The sequence below is a fragment of the Setaria italica genome, chromosome I (assembly GCF_000263155.2).
Source record: "Setaria italica strain Yugu1 chromosome I, Setaria_italica_v2.0, whole genome shotgun sequence".
In the NCBI taxonomy this organism is placed as follows: domain Eukaryota; kingdom Viridiplantae; phylum Streptophyta; class Magnoliopsida; order Poales; family Poaceae; genus Setaria; species Setaria italica.
This window is the reverse complement of record NC_028450.1, coordinates 8896379-8917614: the sequence shown is the minus strand read 5'-3', so window position 1 is coordinate 8917614 and position 21236 is coordinate 8896379. Positions and strand designations below refer to the sequence as shown.

Sequence of the window (21236 nt, the reverse complement as noted above, 5' to 3'; positions counted from 1 at the left end):
ATTGCCTTGTGGGTATTCTTTCGGTTCTTGTCAACTGAATGCAATGCAGAAATGGAATTGGATTTGCATATTTGTGCAGCTCTGTTTCAAAATGTGTTTGTTAGTTTTTTTTTTGAAAAAGATTACTCCTGCTTTCTTAGAAAGCAATTAGCAAGTTATCATTACAGACGCGCTGGTGACCAGCTAAATCAAAAGAGAAAGACGCCACGACTAAAACTCCATCACCTCATGTTTTATGTAACCTGAAATGTGAATCCTTCGCCTTCTGAATCTCTTCAAACTAGTTTCAGTTTTCTGTGTTGTTCTTCCACAATTGACTGATGAGTCATGATTTCAGCATTTCAAATTGTTCCATTCTGCATTTCTGTGTTGTTCTACAACAATTGACTAATGAGTAATGATTTCTGCATTTCTGTGTTGTTCTACAACAATTAAACTCGAATCCAAACTGTCCTCTTTTATAACTTGCATATCACAATCTCTTGATTTCAGTATTTCACTATACTTGCGATTTTCTCAAACTGCACAGCATACTGATTTTTTATCTTAAGTCGCTATCTGCCTATCTGGATATCAGCAGATTTTTATAGTTCATTATGACTGGTCGGTGACATGCATATTGGCATTACCATTTTGCACTACACATAATTTTAACTGGTAATTATATTTGACATTTTGGGCTAATTCTATATGGTACAACAATATGAAAATTTCACATAATTCCTATGTAGAAACAGTGCATGTGGTTCCCAGTGTTATGGTGATATACGATGTTCTGGCTTTCCTACTTTCTGAAAAAAAAAATTCACTCGTTCAGAAACACTGCACAGCATTTGTCACACCTGAAGTACGTTCAGAATCACAGTCAAACTAAACAGTCATTCATCCAGAATTCCAGTTTAACCGAGGCACTGATAAACGCCTCACATCTAATATACATTCGAACATGAAAATTGGTACATGCCTGAATGGCTCGCAATGTACTGAATCATTTCTCTGAAGTTTTCCCTTCTCGTGTAGAATTTGCAGTTTTCTTCACCCGAACTACATTCTCATTTTTTGTAGTCACTACTTCTCAAAATAAAAAAAAGATGTAGTCACACTGATTGGGACACTCAAAGGGTGCGTTTGGTTGGGAGACGATGTAGGACGGGACGGTCCTGTCCTACTTTTCTGGGATAGGATGATCCTATTTCTTGTTTGGTTAGAGGGACAGGGGCGTCCCTGTTTTTTGTTTGGTTTGAGGGATAAATGTGGGATGGGATGATCCCGTTTTCTGTTTGGATCGAGGGATAGCTGGTTATGATAACCTTCTGCAGAATCATGGTGACATTACCTCCTACCTGTCATACCTTCCTTCTTTCTAAGGATAATCATGGTGACATAATATATAGTCTGAAATATATACAATATATATACACAATATATAGTCTAAAACAGAGACAATTCATTTAACAGAAATATCAGACCAGTGTAGTTATTGCCTTCAGATAACAAAACTACAGGGAGGTCACTGCCATGATGAAACTGAAAACTCTGCAAGTAATATTATCCCCAATAAAGTATCATTTGAAGACGCAGGTAATTGAGAATGCAATAAACAAAAGGAAGCTTGGTAGCAAACCGAACTGTTTACCATCAAATATCATTCATATATATAGATGGCATTTACCACAGTACCATTACATCAAATCCATGCCTTACACAATATAGAAAGTTCAAGGCATACTATATGATAGGCCACAGTTAGCAAAAGAAATATGACTGACAAAAGAGACCGTTACAACTATCAGGTGTAACAAACATGGCCTAGTTAGCAAAAGAAAGCTTTACCACTATCACTAGTTGTATGTTCCAAAAGCACCTACTGTCCAGGGAACCTCTCACTAACAAACATAGCCATCCAATGTAACTGGTGCTGAAATGGCAAGCCATAAAAAGCTTTACCAATGAGAGGATTGGCCACCAGATGCGCATAGTATGTGGATATCTGAAGATCATTAAAGCCTGAAACTGAAAGGCTATTCACTTTGTCAAAGAGATCTTCTGGCAGCTCATTATTAGATTTAGCAACCTGCGTTATAGCCATGGCAAGCTTGTCACCAACTCTGTTGAACGCACCAATCAACCCCTCCTCTGCACTTTCAACAATCTTGGCCCTCTTGTTAGGTCTTGCATTAGATGTTGCCCCTTCCTCAAAAGCACTACTAGGATCCTCTTCTGTACCATTTGCAGCCCCATCTTCAGTATCACCATCTTCTGTACCAAGAGGAGCACTTGAATCCTTTGCAAACTTGCCAGTAGCCATATCCTTCCCAAAGATTGTTTCCATCTCAGCATAGTTCTCAAGAGGCTTGTTTAAATACTCGGCATCAGCCTTGTGATCCTACAATGCAATAGAAATTAGTATGAAAAATATGATAAGAACAAGACCACAAAACAATAGAAACTAGATTACGTGCACATGGCCATTGTAGTGCTCCTCATCAAGGGTGATGATGTAGTTCTCTTCATCGAATCCAGATGCACTCAAGCTCTTGAGTCGTGTTATCTTTGCCCACTTTCTTTGCCATGTCTTCAGATGGTTCTTAATCTGCTCACCATTGAGCGTAGTGTTGAATTTTTCATTGACAGCTCTAGCACATGCATTGAAATAGACCTTTTTGAAGCCCTTTCCTGTTTTAACACCACTGGCAACGACATTGGCAAGATTTTTCAGCATGAAATTGGACATTGGCGCTGTCCAGGCAGCCACACCAGTACCTCTCCCAAGTCCCTCAACATGACCATCCATTGCCTGGCATGTAACAAAAAAAACAGCTAGCATTGGATGTTAAGTTAACAAGATTTCAGCACCAAATACAACAAGGATTGTATGTCATTTAACTGGATTTCAGCAGCAAATAAGTCCTTCCAAATACAATATAGCAACAATAAGTACATACAATTGAAATATAGCAACAATATGTTCATACAACTGAAATATAGCAATAAATATGTCCATACAACACAAACACATCTAGGAAAATACTTGCAAAACTGAAATACATCAACAAACTAGTGGGTACTAACTAATATTGTTCTCTTGATGGTCTGCCCACATCTGATCAGCAATACTTTGCCTGAAATTAACCATCTCGGTATGCTCATGTGCTTGTCCACTGTATGTTGTAGCATGGTTATAACTTGAAAAATTATTGTCTTCTATGAAGAACTCATCAATTCCATCTTGTATAACCCAATTGTGAATGATGCAGCAAGCAACAACAATGTCTACTTGAGTTGGGAAAGGAAAGAAAGGAGTGGCATCATCGAGAATTTTGAATCTTCTCTTTAGACACCCAAATGCACGCTCTACTGTGATACGAAGAGATGAGTGCCTAAGGTTGAATAGCTCCTTCTCATTTTGGACAGGATTATTCCCCCACTCATTCAAGTGATAACGAACACCACGAAAAGGGGGCAAGAATCCTGGTTTTGCTCCATATCCGGCATCAACTAGGTAGAATTTTCCTAAAATGTGATGGAAAGTATATCATATTTCTATTATATTAATGATTCATATGGAGAATCTGATATGGTATTAGTGTATTACCTTGTGGCACTCGAAGTCCATTCTCACGCTCCAAAGCATCTCTTAACACTAGTGCATCATGTGCTGTCCCCTCCCAACCAGCCAATACATAGGTGAACCGGAGATCAAAATCTACGGCAGCCATTACATTTTGAGAGGCATATGACTTCCTACCACGAAAGGCTAACTCCATATCTTTAGGAACAGAGGCTCTTACATGTGTACCATCGATGGCTCCAATACAATCCTTAAAGTAAGGATCCCATCTATGGTTCCCTTGTATTTTAGTAGGAGTTTCCAATGATGGAGGCGTAATTAATTCCCCTCGTAGCTCACCAACAGCACGAAGAACCCTGTTAAAATAACGACTGACTGTTTCTCCGGATCTATCAAAATTAGTCCCAACTACTCTGTTCCTAAGGTTGTGCCCCACGGTATTTAGAAACATTGCCACTTGCTGCTCAACACAACAATGGATGGTATCTTCAAGCAAACCACGATCCCTGAATAGGTTGCAAAACCGAAAGAACTTGGCTCTATTTAGTCTTAGCATGTTCACACAAACTGTATCATCCTTCCAAATTTTGTTGTTTAAGTACTCAAGTCTCATCCTATCCCTTTCATCGATAGGTCCATAAGTAATACCTTCTCTCCTTGCATGTTGCTTACGTTTTCTAGACTCAATAATAACCATGGCCATCATTGACAACAACATATATGCAGCAGCAGTACAAGTAACAACCTTGGTTTGTTGATCCATCTATAACACAAAAGACCAAAGAATTCAGGACTATATACCACCAACTACTACCAGGAGAACCATGTGCAAGCACATCACAAAAATACCTTAAATCCTACTGCACATATGCATGTAAGCAATACCAAAATTATTGCACAAATGTATTCATTCAGAAAATATGGTGGCATAATACCTTGGGGAAAGGAAGTCAAGATCCTGTTGGAGGCCACGAACGGGGAGGGGGACAGCACTAGGGTTCCTTCTTCCTGTGAGAATCTGTGAACCCAGAGGGGGAAATATGGTGAGGATCTGGGAGATCAACTCCATTTAATACACTCATAGTTGTTAGAGCAATCATATATAAAAGAGATTTTGGAAAATATATGCAAACTGTAACATGGTATATGTATAGATTTATAGGATCATGGCAGCAAGCAAACACTGTTATCAGCGATAACAAGGTACACAAATTAATTAAAATTATAGGATCCCCAACAGTAAAATGCATTGGACGCTTTTTGGATCATTGACAGTAAGTGGGACACGTCCCAAATCGGGCAGGGAACCACCACAAATCCACAATGTAATGGTAGTTTTGTGAGAACTTCAATGTGTAGTTTTTTTTTGCTGAAATTTACTTTTGTTCTACCGTCCAAAGCAATCTCGCAATCAGGACTATGCTTTACCATTCAGATATGACACACACATTTAGCACGGATGTAAGTCAGTGAATATGTTTTGCAGACAAAATGCGCAGTCGAGGTGCTAGCGTACAAGGATAGCATGAGTGATTCTGTGCTAGGGGCCAGAGATTTCATTGACCGTGAGACGGTATCGCCGGCATCGATTGTAAATCGGTATTCGTTTGTCTAATGCCCGACCCTCGTGTCGTCCTAACACGTGATTTCAGAAACGTAGGTGTTCTTACTCATGAATACAGCCTGAATTATGAAATGTAATGCCTAAACTCACTGAAGAAAAATGCCTAAACTAGAGTTGTTAGAGCAATCTTACCACTATCACCAGGAACGGCGCCGGATCGGGCAGCAGGCGCTGCGGCTGGCGCGGTAGGCGGCGGCGGCGGCGGCGGCGGACGGCAGCAGGCGCGGTAGGCGGCGGCGGCAGCCGGCCCCGGGCGCGGTAGGCGGCGGCGGCAGCCGGTTAGGGCGCGGCGCGGAAGGCGGCGGCCATGGCCGGCCCCGGATCTACGCAGCGGAAGGCGGCGGGCTCGTAAGGCGGCACCGGCGGCCCGCCCCGGGCTCCTCGGCGGCCGCGGAAGGCGGCGGCGGCGGCGGAAGGCCCCCGGGCTCCTCGGCGGCCACGGAAGGCGGCGGCGGCGGCGGCCGGCCCCGGGCGCTGCGGCGGGCGCGGAAGGCGGTGGCGGCGGCCGGCCCCGGGTGCGGCGGCGGCGGCCGGGGAAGGCGGCGGCGGCGGCCGGTTGAGCTGCTGCTTGTTTTTCGCCCAGGGAAACAGAGCAACGGGAAGAGCACACGGAAGAAGAAGCGGAGCGGTGCGCGGTGGCTTTGGGCGGCACGCGCGCCTCACGTGACGAGCGAAGCGGAACCTGGGACGCCCCCGTCCGCTCGTTTTTCCCGGACGGGGGCGTCCCGGATCTTTGGGGTATATTCCTCATATGGGACGTCCCTATCCCCTATGACTCGGAACCAAACACTGGACCATCCATGGACCGTCCCATCCCATCCCGTCCCGTCCTTGAAACCAAACGCATCCAAAGAGAATGGCACGCTGCTCACAAAAATGGAGTAGAGCAAATGAGGTAATACAGCCTAGCATGGAATTGGATTAGCATGTTTGTTCAATCAAATTTGAAAAATGTGTTTGACATAATTCCTCTGAAGAAATAGTTTGTACAATTGTTGATCCATTTCTGTAAAAAAAAGAAAGAGGAGTTTCAATTGTCGGCAATAGACTTGCAATAAATCCTACATGCCGGTTTACAGTTGGGGTCAGCTAAAATTGGCTAGACAAAAAATTATGTTAGTTGCTAGGGTTTTCATTGGGCAGCGGTCCTGTTTGACCGACTCAAAATGGACCGCTCGGTCCAATGAAAATCCTAAATATCTCAATTCCCCACACATATCACTCATTTGCTCGTTCCCCTCCAGAAGTCATTAAATTATAGATAAATCATGCCAAAACAGATTTGGATTTAACTGAATTTGTCAGGGACCTTGCTTTCCTGCTAACTTCTCTTCCTTTATTTGCACATTTAATTTCAGAACAAATGCTTAGCATTTCTCCAACATGACTTGGTTTAGAATCAATGTCGTCGAACTGATGCGTTGATAAACACCTCGCAAGTGAAATTGGAAGTTGGAACATGATCGAGCCTTCCTTTTGCTGCTCACCCACCGTTTTGTTGAGCAGCCGCATATCAACTGCATTCGTTTTTATGTCAACAAAAAAAATTTCATAGTAGACTAAATAATCTTTTATTTATTTGAACAAAAAAAATTACTAGAGAATTGTAGATACACACTTGACAAATCCAGAATGCACACTTAAACCAGGAACGAGCCAACTCTGCCAAATTCTGGCGTGTCGTCATTCAACACAAGTCACCAATGCCTAGCTAGGATTAGGAATCGTCGTCGTCACGCCGGGTCGCTGGCGCACCCTGACCTCCTTGTACACCCTGCCCGGCCGGCGAAATACCCCTTGCTCGGCGCGCAGTGCGAGTCCTGGGAGCACGCGCGCAGCCCCTTCATCCCATCGTGCACCCGTCCCTCACCAGTCACCACGCTCACGCCTCCTCCGATCCCGAGCACGGCGTCGCTCCACTCGCTGGAGAACTGCTCGTCGGGGTCGAACGGGCGCTTCACCGCCATGAACGCCGCCATCCTCGCCGCCGCGCCCTCGCGCTACCCGAGACCCCAGTGCGGGAGCCCGCCGTGCCTCCACAGCGCCATCTGCTCCACCTCCTCCACGGCGCGCGTCCCCGTGCAGCCGCGGCGCCGCCGCTGGGTGGCCGCGGCTCCGGTAGCAGGTTAGGCCGAAGTCCACGCTGTCCTCCGCCTTGCGCAGAGGTGCGGCGACGAGGCCCTCACGGGCAGGGGCAGGAGGAGGAGAGAGAGCGCGCGCGCGAGGGAGTACGTACCCCCACGAACAAGTGGTCCACCGGTCCCTGGTCCGCCATGGCGATGGGGCGGACGGGCGGTGGAGCGATCGACGCGGACAACCAAAACCATTGTCTCTGGCTAGCCGCCGCCGCGCGAGAGGTAGGGATGGGGAAGTGAGGGGGAGGCCAGCGAACAGCGTGGAAGGGAGTGGGTGGTAAATAATGGAGGGTTCCCGGCTGGAACTCAGTGTGCGTCAAGATTCGTGCGACCTATGGGGTACATACAGGTGCTGAGCATAGCACGTACTGAGTATATTATAATATACTATTACTGCTACTGGGTCCCATTCCATCTCGTCAGTGCAAGATCGATGCGCTTGCTTGTGCATATCCCATCTGCGCTAGCTATATCTCGATCGGTAGCCATGCATAATGCCTATCCATGTATTCCTTCGATCGGGGGGCTCGTCGCCGGCGGGTGCTTCAGCCGCAGGAAACTAACAACTGGTGACACGTGCTCGCCCTGCCGGCGGCGGCCTGCTATCCTGTTCCATGCGCTCGCCGTGCCTCGCAGGCCCCAATGATGGAGCTTAATTGCACCGGGCGGCACGACAAGCTTGGTCGGTGCGCGCGCGGGGCATCTGGTCGACGTTCTGGCGACCGGGCACCATTCCAAATTATACGGGGCATAGATTATACGGGTCATTTTGATTTTTCTAGGTGCATAATTTTTACTATGCATTTAGATATAGTGTACGTCTAGATGTATACTAATTAATATCTGTTAACCTAGAAAAGTCAAAACTCTATGAACTTGTAACGTATGTGAACTTGAACCTCTTTTACGTAAGTGATAGACTATGTATGGATATGCTTATGTCGTGATGATATTAAATAATTGTGCTTGCTGGGCATTGCTCATGACACATCTTAAGGATGACCGGAATTATTCTCCTTTATTTGAGTTGATCAATAGTGATAACTTAATTAAATGGGCCTCACAGCACGGTGGCGCCATGGCTGGGACCTCGTGGGGTAGGACGAGCTACGGTTCACGGAATTCAACAGGAATAGGCAAAACGGAACCATAACAAGATGGGGATCTCGTCTAGGGGGTTCACAATGGTAGCAGAGGTGGTGCAGGATAAAGAGGACGGTGAGTGGCTGCTAGGGCTTCATTATGGCGATGGCGATTGGGGGCGGTGTCGCAAGGTAATGGCAACTGTCCACGGCGTCGGGCGTCGCGTTCCAATGGCGGGTGGGTCGATGGACGACGGCAACTCGCTGTCGATGGATCATGGCTGCGATCGGGGATTGGAGAGGTCATCATGCGGTGGCAGCGGATAGGAGATAAGGGAAAGGCATGCGGGGAAGGGCTCTGCCGATCGTAGGGCTTAGGATCGTCACTCCCCTCCGTGCGACAGTCGTGAGCGCTGGTGGATCCTCTACATCGATCGGAGGGCGCTGGTGGTGTCGTCGCCGCTTCTTCCGAGCACGGACGGCGAAAATTAGATGCAGCGCGGGATGATGGAGCGGAGGACCCTGACGTACGACATTTCGTGACCTCTTTGCGTTTTTTAGGAGTAGAGGAGTAGCATTTTTAATCCCTATAATATACTATATGGCTCGAAGTGATCATGCTGTCAAGGAGCATCTCAAGTGATCATCCCTATAATATACTATTTAAAAGTTTTCCCGTCTTCAACCGCTGTCAAGTGATCATGCCCAGTCAAGCCAAAGCACCGGCAGGGGAGTAATTCTGAACTTGTAAGCAAACTATGGTTCTGTTTTGAGTACTGCTGCTACTGCTAGCATATAAGGAGTCACATGCTACTGACATATATGGTAGTATTCATCCTAGTTTTTGACATTGGTCTCTTTTTCATATGCGTAAATAAAAGAACACAACAAATGCACTCAATTCAGATGCTCGTCTTTTTGGAAGACTTTGAAATGCTAAATTGATCTATGCGGATACATAATCTGATACATTGGTAATGGAGTCATCAGGAACTTTTGATGTGGCTGCATCCACATCAATGAGATTCATGCAAGTGACTGCAAGCACATATCAATTTATCATCTGAATTTTCTTCTTGGCAATCAGAGTTCAAACAGACAGAGCCACCCTGGGCAAGTTGCATGGATACATTCAAGAAAAAAACACATAACAAGAAGTGTCTGCCAATGAAGGCTACTTGGCGCCCAAAAAAATATACTGCTAGTAAATGCCGGAATGCACACGGCAGGATAGAGAGATAAGCATGATTCAGTTTCTAATTCTCTTCTACTTATGGACGACTACACTGCTACTGTTAGCATATAGATGAATAAGCTACCACAGTTCGGTTGACACGAAACAGCAGCAGACAGGCAGAACCTCTGCCCTCCAAATTTAGTTGTTGCGACCAGGACCAGGGGGCTGCTCGGTACTATACCACAATAACGAAGAAGAGCATCATAGCTGCCCAAGCCGTACTTGTTGGGCACCTTGAATTCCGCCTCGACTAGCCGCACAGCCCCGCTCCGTTTGCTCCCGCTGTTGAATATAGGAGAGAAGCGTGCGCCGCCGACCTCGTCGACTGTCGCATCAACTCTCCCCTCCATGAAGATGTTGAGGAGCTCCTTGAGCCACTCGACGGACCTAAGCGCTTCAGACACGGTCACCATCATCCTGTACAGCGCCTTGTAGACTCCTGGATGATCGGCATCCACCAGCCTGAGGTATGTCTAGAAGAGGTCCCCCATAGAAATGTGGACATCCTTGTGCACCTCGCCTGCATATCCGCCCGTGTACCCCAGAGAACGAACATACGGGTGGTCATTGATGTCAATGTCTGGTCCAAGATTGGCGTCGCTGAACACGTGCCACAAGCCGTCCTCGTGGAGGAAGCCGCAGAGGTACAGACCCCGACAGAAGTTGGACGTCGCGCCCTCCAACTTCAGGAGGAGGCCTCAGCAGGACGACGAAGAAGCCGCTGTCAGGAGTGAACAGAAGACGGTGGTGTCCATGTACCCACACCTTCACGTTGCCGTCCACGTCCTCCATCGCCGATCGGCGTGCGGTTCCGTTCTGAATCTCACGAATGACACGGCTCCATTCCCAGGCCATCCTTTTGTTGTTGTAGGTGAGCTGAAACACGTACCTTAACTTGCTGCTCTTCAAACTATTAGTTTGACAAGTCAGAATCCTTTTATTCTAAATAATACTTTTACATCTTTTTTGGCTTAACTAAAGTTTATCCTAGCTTATGCTTTTACAGTTTTTCAAGTTTAACTAAAGTTTAGTCCACCGATTAACTCTCTTGTTTGGTTGAGTTGGTGCTAAACTTTAGCCTTTTAATGAAAATATAGTCATAAGCCACAAGGCTTTTGGTAGGTCGTGTCTCTCAGCTGACTATCTGGTCTTTATTAATTATACTACATTATGCATGTATATGCTAATAATTCACTTCAGTAAAATCCTTGTCTTGTCTGTTGATGGTTGCAACATAGTGCTGTTAGGTGAATGCTTGATGATCAAACCTCACCTTCCAGGCATAGTGTCACACAAGCACATTTGCATCTTTTAGTTTAATTTAAATATTTTCTGACCCTTTTGCTTGCGCATCGTTTGTGACAACTGGGGGTGCATCAGTTCACCGGAAATTTCTCTATGGCTCTGTTTGTTTGCTTCCAGTTTCTAGTGTTTCCGTGGTAGGTTTAGAGTCATTTGTTTGGGGGACAGTGGTATAAACTAGCTATTCATAACAATGCTTTCAGTTGGATGATTTTAGTGTCATTTTGCATTTATTGTTGATTTTACTGTATGAAGTGTTGACTAAGATCAAGGTTGTGATTATGTGCTGCATTATTGCACATTACAATGTAGTAATACTTAGTTGCAAAGAATGCTAAATGGATGATATAGCTTGCAAATTCGCATATTTAAACTTTATAGGCTAGGGCAAGCTGCAACTGTCTTATACTTGATTTATTCAATTGCATTTATTTCATGCTGATTTAAGTTGGAGGGCTCTGCAGGTTTGTAAAATCATCCAATTAGTCTTATGAGATTTTGGCTCCACCATAATAATTATTCTGCTTGAACCATCTTTATTATCATTGTTGTGGTTTTCATTGGTGTGAAAATTCCCGATTTCTTTAAATTTCTGCTTGTGTTGAGAGTTTATACCCTCTCAATGCTAAATAAAAATTCCCTACAAATCCTGCTGGTGGTGATTAGCCTCTTTAGGGTACAAAATTGTGTAGAAATTTACTTTTTTCAGTGCATAAAAACTATTAAGGGCACATAAGTAAAATAAGTTACTGCAATATCTGAATTTCTTCAGTTTACCAGTTTAATCTGTTAGATGTCCTGAAGATAACACGGCTGATGGTTGCTACTTGGTTCAGATAGTCTGTAAAAGTTAAATCATATAAGGAAAAAGACTCAACAATATTTCTTTTTTCTTTTAGAATGCCACTTGCCCAAAGAAAAAATAATATAATGCCATCTTCTGGTTTATTATACCGTTTTAAATTTCTCGGTCTTTCTGATATTTATTTTGATATAGGGAAGTGAGAAGCTCCAGTTGCTGTCATCAGCGGGAAGTTCTTGGGGAGGATGCCTTCGTACTTCCATCTTTAACATCATAAAGACGATCCTAATCAGTGCACTTTTTTTGACAGCATAGGGTGTTGTTATTCTTTGAATCAATATGTATGCCAAACTGCCAAAGAGCAGATATCAAACAGTAGGAACCGGCGCATGTCCCCTTGTTGTAGTTGTTTCTGTTGTTGTTCTTTCTTTTTTTTCTTATAATAAAATTCAGCAAACCTCTTGCTGTCTTAAAAAAACAAAAGAAGTAGGAACCAACCGTGTAACTAGAGGTGGCGATATTTTGCTACCTGCCTGGCTGCCTGCCCTTCCGTTTCAGTGCCTATCAGATTTTGCAGCTTTGAACTGTGAGCAGTGAACCCAAAAATAGGGTTGAGATTGACCATTAAAACTGTGCGTTGTATTTTGTTTTTGTTTGGGGATCTGAACCTAACGTTGGGCCGATCTGAATCTTATTTTGAGATCCAAAGCAGAATGTTCCCTATGCAATATTAAAGATATCTGATAATGGGTAATTGGACAATTTGAAAGTCAGCTAATTCTTTCAGAAAATCAGTACGAAGGCATCATATTGTTGCTGCACCCTGACCAGGTGCGTTTAAATAAAGTTGTATAATGAATCAACACATTCGGATTCCAGATCGTGCGTCGGCATCGAATGAGTTGGAGAGAGATGATCTGAAGATGGGATGCAGGAAGTTGGAGTCTACCGTCACGGAGCTTTTCAACAATTTTGGTTGGAAGTTTAGAAACATGATTGAATTTTAGTTTTCACTCAATGTTTGCTACTTAATCTGAACTCTTGCTTGTCTGAAATTATTTCCTTTACGGGGTGTCTAGTAGTGATCTGTTTGGCTACACTCATGTGTGAGTGTAGAGGTTGGAACACTTTTTTCTTTATTTAAAAAAAGAAAATCAGGGTTAGATTCGTATGGGCAAAATTATCTTTTATAGCTTATTTGACACCGTTAAGTGTTGTTCAGGGAGTAGGGGCAAATTCTCACTTCGTTTTCATAAAGTAGAGGTAAAATTACAAAGATCAGAAAAATGAGGGTAAAATTACAATTACAGTTCCAAATAAGGGTAAGAGTGCAATAGCCCTAAGAAAAAAACCGCCCTCCCGTGGAGGCAAATTCTCACTTCATTTTTATAAAATAGGGGCAAAATTACAAAGATTGAAAAAATGAGAGTAAAATCACAATTACAGTTCAAAATAGGGGTAAGAGTGCGGCAACCCTACTAAAACCACCCTCCCGTGAGACCGACACAATGTGAAAAAATAAAAAAAACAACCCTCTACATAGGCATGGACAAGGTTCGAACTCTTAACATTCATCTTTACAAGGTTCGAACTCTTAAAATAATCTGGGATGCATTTTATTTGTATTTTAGGAGCACATTTTGTTATATTTAACATGTTAGAATTTTAAAAAAATTCTACCAAACAAAAAATAATATTCATCCGTACATAATATTAAGATAATTTTAATTTCTAGCTACATATTTAATTTCCAAACATTAATATTATTTATTGGCTTGAAAAGGAACAAAACATATATGAGAAGTCCAAGGTACTGAAGTAGAAAAGTTATACATGACGATACAAATGTCGAACGCCAAGCAACGTGCTGGCCACACACTACTTGCTACTTGTCGGGAGAAATATTAATGCTTATATTACGCTTCCTAATCAACGGTCGTAAGGGTCAGGATTCACCCCCCAGCACTGTAATCTCCACCGACTAAACACACCCTGGAGATGTCTCGCTCCACCTCGCCCGACCCCGGGCGCAAGGAGACACGTGTAGGTCATCAAACGGAGGCACAGGTCTTGTGGGTCCCCCGATCTCGTCAAAACGTAACCGATAGGATGCGCACGCTCCAGGATACGATTCTGACACATGGAGAGGCGCCTGCATTCTTCGACATGACCTGTCAGAATGATGGGCTGCACACTGTTGCCACGATAGCACAGGACTACGACTGCACCGCCTTATCCCTCTGCGACATCTGTCATAGAGCACACATCACCCACACCGTCTAACAAAGGAGGGCAAACCGCTTGGTTTCCTGCGTAGCCTGGCAAGAAGGGCACATCAACCGCACCACCCTGTCAGAACATATGGTTACAGTGGTCGACCACCTCCTGCCACTTACACGGCTACAGTGGTCGGTCGTCACCACCAACTTGCGTGGCTACAGGGGTTAGCCGCGATATGCGACTCGCGTGCTCGGCTACAGTGGCTGACCGCCGAATCATCGATGGGACCCAACGGCAACCGCCCTTTCGGCATCTCCAGTAGCCCCTCCCGCTTTCTTGTTTTACCTTTTTACCTTTCTTACTCCCGGCTCATTTTGTAACCCCTGTGTCCTCCTTACACTATAAAAGGGGGACCATGGGGCCCGAGGAGAAGGGCGACCGAACAACGGAACAACACCGAACACACACAACAGCTCCCGTAGAATCCTAGCGCTCAAGACACTTTGAGCATCGACACACACCCACAGAGACCTGGGAACCAGCTTCCCTCTCTCGCCTGTAGCCTCTACTACAAATTTGGTACGAGTAACACGAGCAGCCACTCACACTGGACGCAGGGCTATTACCGTCCGAACCAGTCTAATCCTCATATCCTCCCGTACAACCATCCGAGCCTAACACGTAGAGAAAACAAATTTACAGTCTCGACCTGTAATTCTTGACACCGACACTACTTGCACCGAGAAATAAAATAGGTTCAAGCTTACTGACGCACGTATGCTACGCGCACTGATAAATATGTCCACACTAACGTACGCTATGCTCAATCAGCAGCGGTGTTTGCTATACTAGACCATGTGTGAAACAGTCCTTACGCTATGCCCAATCAGCAGCGGTGTTTTTGTCTCTAGCAAAACTCTTATTTAAATATAAATGTATAACGAGTTTTTAATAAAAGGAAATATGTTAAATTAAAATTTTGTTGGTTTCCTAGCAAACGTGCAGAGAACATTTGAATGCAATTAAAATATAATGGTAGAAATAAAAAAAATGCACGGGTTTCAAGACACGCAATTAGTACGCGGCATCCTGCTAGCGTAAGTAAAGGTCGGACTTTTACTTAGGTTAGGGGCACTTGATCGTCCGCACTAAAAATTCATATCACATCGAATATTCGGAAACCAGACGAAAGACGAATCTATTAAACCTAATTAATCCATCATTATCACATGTTTACTGTACCATCACATTGTCAAATCATGGAGTAATTAGACTTAATGGATTCGTCTCGCAAATTAACCTCCATCTATGCAATTGATTTTGTAATTAATCTATATTTAATACTCCTAATTAGTATCTAAATATCTCCTTATTACACTAGTTCGATTACAACCCAAAGTTGCCAGATCTAACAGTAGACAGCTGAAATGTTGTTAGTGAAGTGTTTGATTGCTGCCACAAGCCCACAAGTCATCACAGACCTCACCTTTTTTTTTTGTTGTTGACTAAGTTCAATCTAAGGCTGTTAGGCCAATGTTCTTGCCACATAAGTCTGGCCGTGCCAAGCTTAGATGGAAAAGTTATAAGCCTAGATCCCATCAGTCCAAAGTCGACCAAGTCACCTTCACTGTAATTAACGCAAAATCAGTCTTTATCTCTTGAGTAGCACGCCCATGCTTGGTCGCCTTAAAGGAACAACAATGTTCACCAGGGATGCATAAGACTGAGGCTACCTTGAACTTCAAATCCATCTGAGCACCCATCACTACAGCAATCACTGACCTCTTTAAGCCACATGACTCAGCAATAGCACCATCGAAGAGCCGGATTTCTTCATGTAACCCACTGGTAAAACAACTGAGGCACATACTGAAATCGCTTTGCACTTGTGATATGGCGACTTCCACGGTCGCCTCAACCGCAAAGTTAAGACGTGAAGCAGTTATGTCGATCGCACCACAGCCACCATGCATGCGCCACGTGAATGGGCTGCAATTCCACGTATCCATATCATCTACGAGTGATACGCCATCGATCAGCTGTAGATCTTCGCTTTCATGTCCACCTGTCTTGATCTTCATGTCATATTCGATTAGAGTTGTGTCAACCAATTGGATCCCTCGCTTCGGACCAGACATGTTGATGAGAGAACCCTACAGAATCAAATAAAAGTAAGAAATACCTAAAGCTTCTCTTATGATGTTTAACTTGTAACAATATTTAGACTTTAGTTATAGGCATCTAATCTATAACTGATGACCAAGATCTTTGTCGCGTATCAAACTGAATGGTTAGCAAACACATAACAGGGTTAGAGAGGGAAAATTGCCCCCTGCCATTTATTTGATGTGTTTTGAATCCCGAATATTAGTAAATAAGCATGTAAGCAATGAAAAGAGGAAAGATTGGAGTGATGGAATCATTCATGCTATGCATGTTCATGTGCACCTATAATCAAATGAAATCAATTTTGTGAGGTTTAATTGTTAGCAACCAAGAGTACAGAACTATTACATTTGATTTTATTTGGACTATATGATAGTTAGATTCATAAGTTAGATCTGTTTTCATAGTAAATCAATATAAAACTTGGCATAGTAGTTGGTTGTTATCATGTCCAGATTTTGTAAATTGCCCAACAAGAGCCCAAGGGCCCAAACGCGTGCAGCCTTGTACTATGCACAGTGCTGTTACCCAACGTGAACAGTGGCAGCAGCAGATTAGTTCAAGCTGGCACCTGCTCTGATGATGGGATATTACTAGACTTATTCCTTGAATAAGAGAAGTATAGATTTGAACCTGCTCGACGATGATGGGATCATCCCTGCTAAAATTGATGACATAATTAAGTAACGGATCCAGCGTATCCCGTGCTGCTATGTATCCATACAATTCTACTGGGCCACGCTTCACAGGAATGTTAGCCAACTTAAATGAAAAAATTTGCAACATGTGACGAGTTGAATGTAACCAGCAGGTTCCATTGATGTTGTCACAATCCTGTGGATCTGAAAACGCCATTGCCTCCTGACGAGCTTCATAAAAAAATTACAAATCTTATTAGAATTGGAAATTAATAAAATAAACAAATACTCACCATAACCAAAGTAAACATGCTGGTCCTATCGGAAATTTTCTCTCCCATCTATTTTTTTTAACTAGCAGGGGAGCTGCGTGCCATTTCATTAAGATAGAAAATAGCGTGCAATGGGTCCAGTTAGGGCCCAACCCGAGTACGTAGCTCACACCCACACATACACGCGCACACACAAGAAATAATTTACATGTGCGCCACAAGATCACCCAAACCACGACCATGACATCACATCCAATTCATCACAAGCCCACCAAACATATTGAATTGGACATTCATTTAATTCGTGAAAAGGTAGCTCTTGGTTAGTTCAGGATGACTCAAGTGCCCAAGAAGAGCTCCGATGTGATAACAAAGGGTCTATGTTGCAGTTTGAAGCATTTTGAACCAACCTTTACATTGTATGTGTTACTTGTAACTAACCTAGTTTTTGTGTAAGTATAAATATAGTACACCTTTGATCAATACAATTAAGTTGCATTGATCTATTTCCTCTCAACCCTTTCATTGTTGAAGAACCTTTCAGTGAGCCCCTAGAATCTTGACAACGATGAGGAGCCTAAAGAATCAGAGCAGTGGGAGGGCAGCGAGCTAGAAGGGGGTTTGGTTGTGCTCTGAGCTGCATGCTTGTAATACTGTTTCTTTCTTTCTTCTCCTTCTGATACACAAAGCATGCGGAGGTCATGTGCTCTCAAAAACCTAGGCTGCAATAACATTATTTTTGTCCTCATGCAATGCAAATGGACCGGGTCCCTAGAATCTAGAAAGCAGAGTAATATCCAATAGGTAATCACCGCAGAAAGGAAAAGGTCCACTTATCTCATTGCCCCTTAAACTATTCCTCATTTTCATTATACTCCAAGAACTAGACATGTTATCTTAATAAAATATGTTATCTTTCGTTTCTCTTTCTAGAAGTTCTCTTCTATGTTGATTTATCTTTTTCTGACGGTAGACAACATCACACTCTAGGTTACAAGATATTTCAGTAGTTTTCCATGACTGTGTAGTTTGGGAACACCCAAACCTGTTCAACACTTTTTATGCAGATCTAGGTTCTAAAAAGAGTGGAAAGATATGAACATTCCCTGGCATAGGGCATGATGGCATCTATCACCTCAAATTTTGAACATAAATGTTCGTTTATGGAAAACTCAACTGAAGAATTGGTTTGGGGAGTTGTCTAGACAATTGGAAAACTTTCAAGAGATGAGATGTAATGTCTAGGAAGCAAAACCTAAAGTATGTTGTCCTACGCCCAGGGTGAGGTGGACTAGGGACAAGAAAGAGTAAAATACATGGGTGGTCCCTGAACTTGTCATGGGATGTCATCTAGGTCCTTAAACTCTCAAAATGCATTTTCAGGTCCATGAACTTGTCTCAAGATGCCATCCAGGTCCCTAAACTCTCAAAACACATTTTCAGGTCCCCTAACTTGTCTCAGGGTGCCATCCGAGTTCTTAAACTCTCAAAGTGCATTTTAAGATCCCCCAATCAAGCGCCAAGCAACACATGCACGCTCACTAGCATAGGGTGGTTGTGAAGGCAACGAGCGAGGAGGAAACATTGTCATCAGCGACGGGTGACAAGTTTTAAAATTTGAAACTGTATTTTGAGAGTTTAGGGACCCGGATGAAACCCGAGAACAAGTATGGGGGCCTAAATATGCACTTTGAGAGTTTAGGGATCCATATGACACTTTGAGACAAGTTTGGGGACCTAAAAATGCATTTTGAGAGTTTAGGGATCCGGATGACACCAGGAGACAAGTTAGAGGACCGCCAATGGTTTGATGTCTCCTACTTTTGTAAACACCAAGCAATGCAATCCCTGAAGTAATATTTTACAGGAATTCCCTTTATCTGTCCCAATGTAATGGCATCAACTAGTAAAAGTAAACAAACTAAAGCAAAATTAATCTCAAGATTTCAGGAGAGAATATATCAGTTGACCCTATAGCTTGAAAAAATGGTCTAAATAACAAACAAAAAATTGGAAAAGTGATATTAATCACTTACTCTCATTACGGTCCGCAATACGATAGTCTCTTTAACAGCTAGGCGTGCCACTGTATATAGAACCGTCACGGTGGCTACTATTTGGAAGTATATCCATAGGGTCTACATCATCCATGGGATAACCAGGAACCTCTGCAGCCCAGCACTCTTCATCCTCACAGCACAGCTCCTCACCTTTAACTCCACTGATGCTGGCCATGTTTGGAGATCCATGAAGAAATCTATCACAAAGAGCATAAATATAAATAATTAATTTCAGCATCCAACGCAAACAAGATATCATCCGCTTTCTATTTCTGGGCCCCTTTTCTGCCTTCAAAAATCAACATAAGAACAGATCCAAACCTGGTCACAATCCAGCCCATTCTATACCAACCAACTAAAGGCACAAACTTTAGCATGAGAACAAGAAAGCTCACCGGGAAACATGACGCATATGTTGATTGGCTGCAGCAGAGCGTGTAGAAACTCATCGTTCAAGCGCTGATGGCCACAAGCGAGGTGTACCAGATTCCGTGAAAGAGAGGAGAGGTCGAGAGGAAGAGACGAGGCGGTGAGCTGAGACAGGGGAGGTGGCGACGTTGGAGCGTCGGAGAGCACCAAGAATCGAGCGCAAGAGGATTCGCATCTGCACCATCTCGATCGGCGGTCTCTTTTCACAGCTGAGTGCGCGGCGGCGGCGAGCGGTGTGGTGGGGGGATGGGGTGAGTTTCACCGGTGCTCTGGGGTTGTGGATCCACCGTTCACCGCATCCGACGCCTCTCGTAAGCCCTGCCTGCCTGCCTAGCGGCCCGGCAAGCGAGAGAGGGGGGAGAAACAGAGAAACCGCGGCCACAAGTTTGACGGCATCTGGCTCGGGGAATCCTATCTATCTTTCGGAAGATAAAGAGTTGTTTACTCACCTTCCGCTTTAAGGCTATCCGCATCGCAGTACTCCAAAAGAGCCTGGACGCCACATTTGCCGATCCAACTGCTGCACCGCAGCACGGTAAACGCGCCGCAATCCTCCAGGAGTCGCGGTCGCGGGCGTGTCAGGTGGGGGGGCGTGGGACCCCGCGGCTGACGGCGGGGAGGACGAGCCGCGGCCGCCGGCGGGGAGGAGCCCCCGCGCCGGGAGAGGAGGCCGCGCCCCCGCGCCTCGACCCCGACGCTGTCGGCCGCCGGTGGGAAGGAGAGGGGCGCCGGGAGGCCGCGCCCCTGCGCCGGGAGAGGAGGAGCCGCGGCCGGAGGGGAGGGAGGAGGAGCCGCGGCCGGAGGGGAGGGAGGAGGAGCCGCGCCGGGAGAGGAGGAGCCGCGGTCGGAGGGGAGGGAGGAGGAGCCGCGGCCGGAGGGAGGGAGGAGGCCGCAACCCCGCCGCCGGGAAGAAGGAGGGAGGGAGCAACGCGGGTGTGCGGAGGAGGGGAGGAAGGAGAGAGAGACGGGTGTTTGGAGACGCCGATAGCGGTTGGGCGGCGGCAGAGAGAAGAAAAATCCGCGGTGCAGATAGCCTAAGATGCGCGCACGGTATTGTAATTAACGAACTGGATGGAGCGCGGGAGGACCGCGGGCACGGGAGGCATGGGACCTGTTCGCTTCAGCTTATTCAGCCGGTTTATCAGCCACCAAACAGTGTTTTCTTCTCACAACAAATCAGTTGTTTCAGCTTTTCAGCGGCTTATAAGCTGAAGCGAACATGGGCGCTTGCTGCGAGCTGCCGCTAGGAGTCTAGGAGGTGGTCTGACATTGATATGACATGTGACAGGTAGTAGCTAGTTGGCCGTAGGTTTGGTTTTCAAATTTAAAACTCACTTTTCTTTTAAACGGCGCATTCAGTTTCGATTCCGTTTGAATCACAATGTTTCTTATAATTTTCTTTACAAAACAAGGTCCAACATGGCTATTGTAATTTTTTATTTGTATGTCAACATTTTAAGTGAGCTATTTCAACATTTACATATACTAACTCAACATTTGAGACATACTATTTCAATATGACAGTATAAAATGTTGAACTAATTCATTCGAAATGTTGAACTAGATTTTAAGAAATGTTGAATCTAGTATTTAAAATGTTGAACATTCTATTTCAACAATACCATATAAAATGTTGAATCTAGCATTTAAAATGTTGAACATACTATTTTAACATTTCCGTATAAAATGTTGAACTAG

General features: G+C 44.5%; 2 protein-coding genes across 3 annotated transcripts; both read right to left on the bottom strand.

The window, feature by feature from the left end:
* Nucleotides 1–1585: 1585 nt before the first annotated feature.
* On the bottom strand, nucleotides 1586–5420 carry LOC101764216. Of its 2 annotated transcripts, XM_022823627.1 has the most exons (5): nucleotides 4507–5420; nucleotides 3596–4334; nucleotides 3134–3513; nucleotides 2459–2776; nucleotides 1586–2386 (listed from the first exon to the last, which is right to left on the bottom strand). In XM_022823627.1, exons 2-5 carry the CDS (start codon nucleotides 4332–4334, stop codon nucleotides 1865–1867), a joined length of 1959 nt encoding a protein of 652 aa, XP_022679362.1. In that variant the 5' UTR covers nucleotides 4507–5420; the 3' UTR covers nucleotides 1586–1864. The 2 variants fall into 2 exon arrangements, with proteins under 2 accessions (XP_022679362.1, XP_022679356.1); XM_022823621.1 differs by lacking the exons at nucleotides 3134–3513; nucleotides 3596–4334 and having other exon boundaries at nucleotides 2459–2797; nucleotides 4507–4589; nucleotides 5328–5399.
* Nucleotides 5421–15282: 9862 nt separating this feature from the next.
* LOC101763820 lies at nucleotides 15283–19284 on the bottom strand. Its single transcript, XM_022827995.1, has 4 exons — nucleotides 19209–19284; nucleotides 19086–19112; nucleotides 16773–17008; nucleotides 15283–16126 (listed from the first exon to the last, which is right to left on the bottom strand). Exons 1-4 carry the CDS (start codon nucleotides 19282–19284, stop codon nucleotides 15572–15574), a joined length of 894 nt encoding a protein of 297 aa, XP_022683730.1. The 3' UTR covers nucleotides 15283–15571.
* Between the last annotated feature and the right edge of the window lie 1952 nt (nucleotides 19285–21236).

What these genes read in the sequence shown, in the direction of transcription:
- LOC101763820 (XM_022827995.1), bottom strand. Translation starts at nt 19,284, where the DNA reads ATGGCCAGCATCAGTGGAGTTAAAGGTGAGGAGCTGTGCTGTGAGGAT. An exon ending in TATTGCGGACCGTAATGAGA is followed by an intron (nt 17,009 to 19,085) that starts GTAAGTGATTAA and finishes TTTTTTATGAAG; the next exon opens with CTCGTCAGGAGGCAATGGCG. An exon ending in ATCCCATCATCGTCGAGCAG is followed by an intron (nt 16,127 to 16,772) that starts GTTCAAATCTAT and finishes TTGATTCTGTAG; the next exon opens with GGTTCTCTCATCAACATGTC.
- LOC101764216 (XM_022823627.1), bottom strand. Translation starts at nt 4,334, where the DNA reads ATGGATCAACAAACCAAGGTTGTTACTTGTACTGCTGCTGCATATATG. An exon ending in TGGACTTCGAGTGCCACAAG is followed by an intron (nt 3,514 to 3,595) that starts GTAATACACTAA and finishes ATCACATTTTAG; the next exon opens with GAAAATTCTACCTAGTTGAT. An exon ending in CACATGAGCATACCGAGATG is followed by an intron (nt 2,777 to 3,133) that starts GTTAATTTCAGG and finishes GGTCATGTTGAG; the next exon opens with GGACTTGGGAGAGGTACTGG.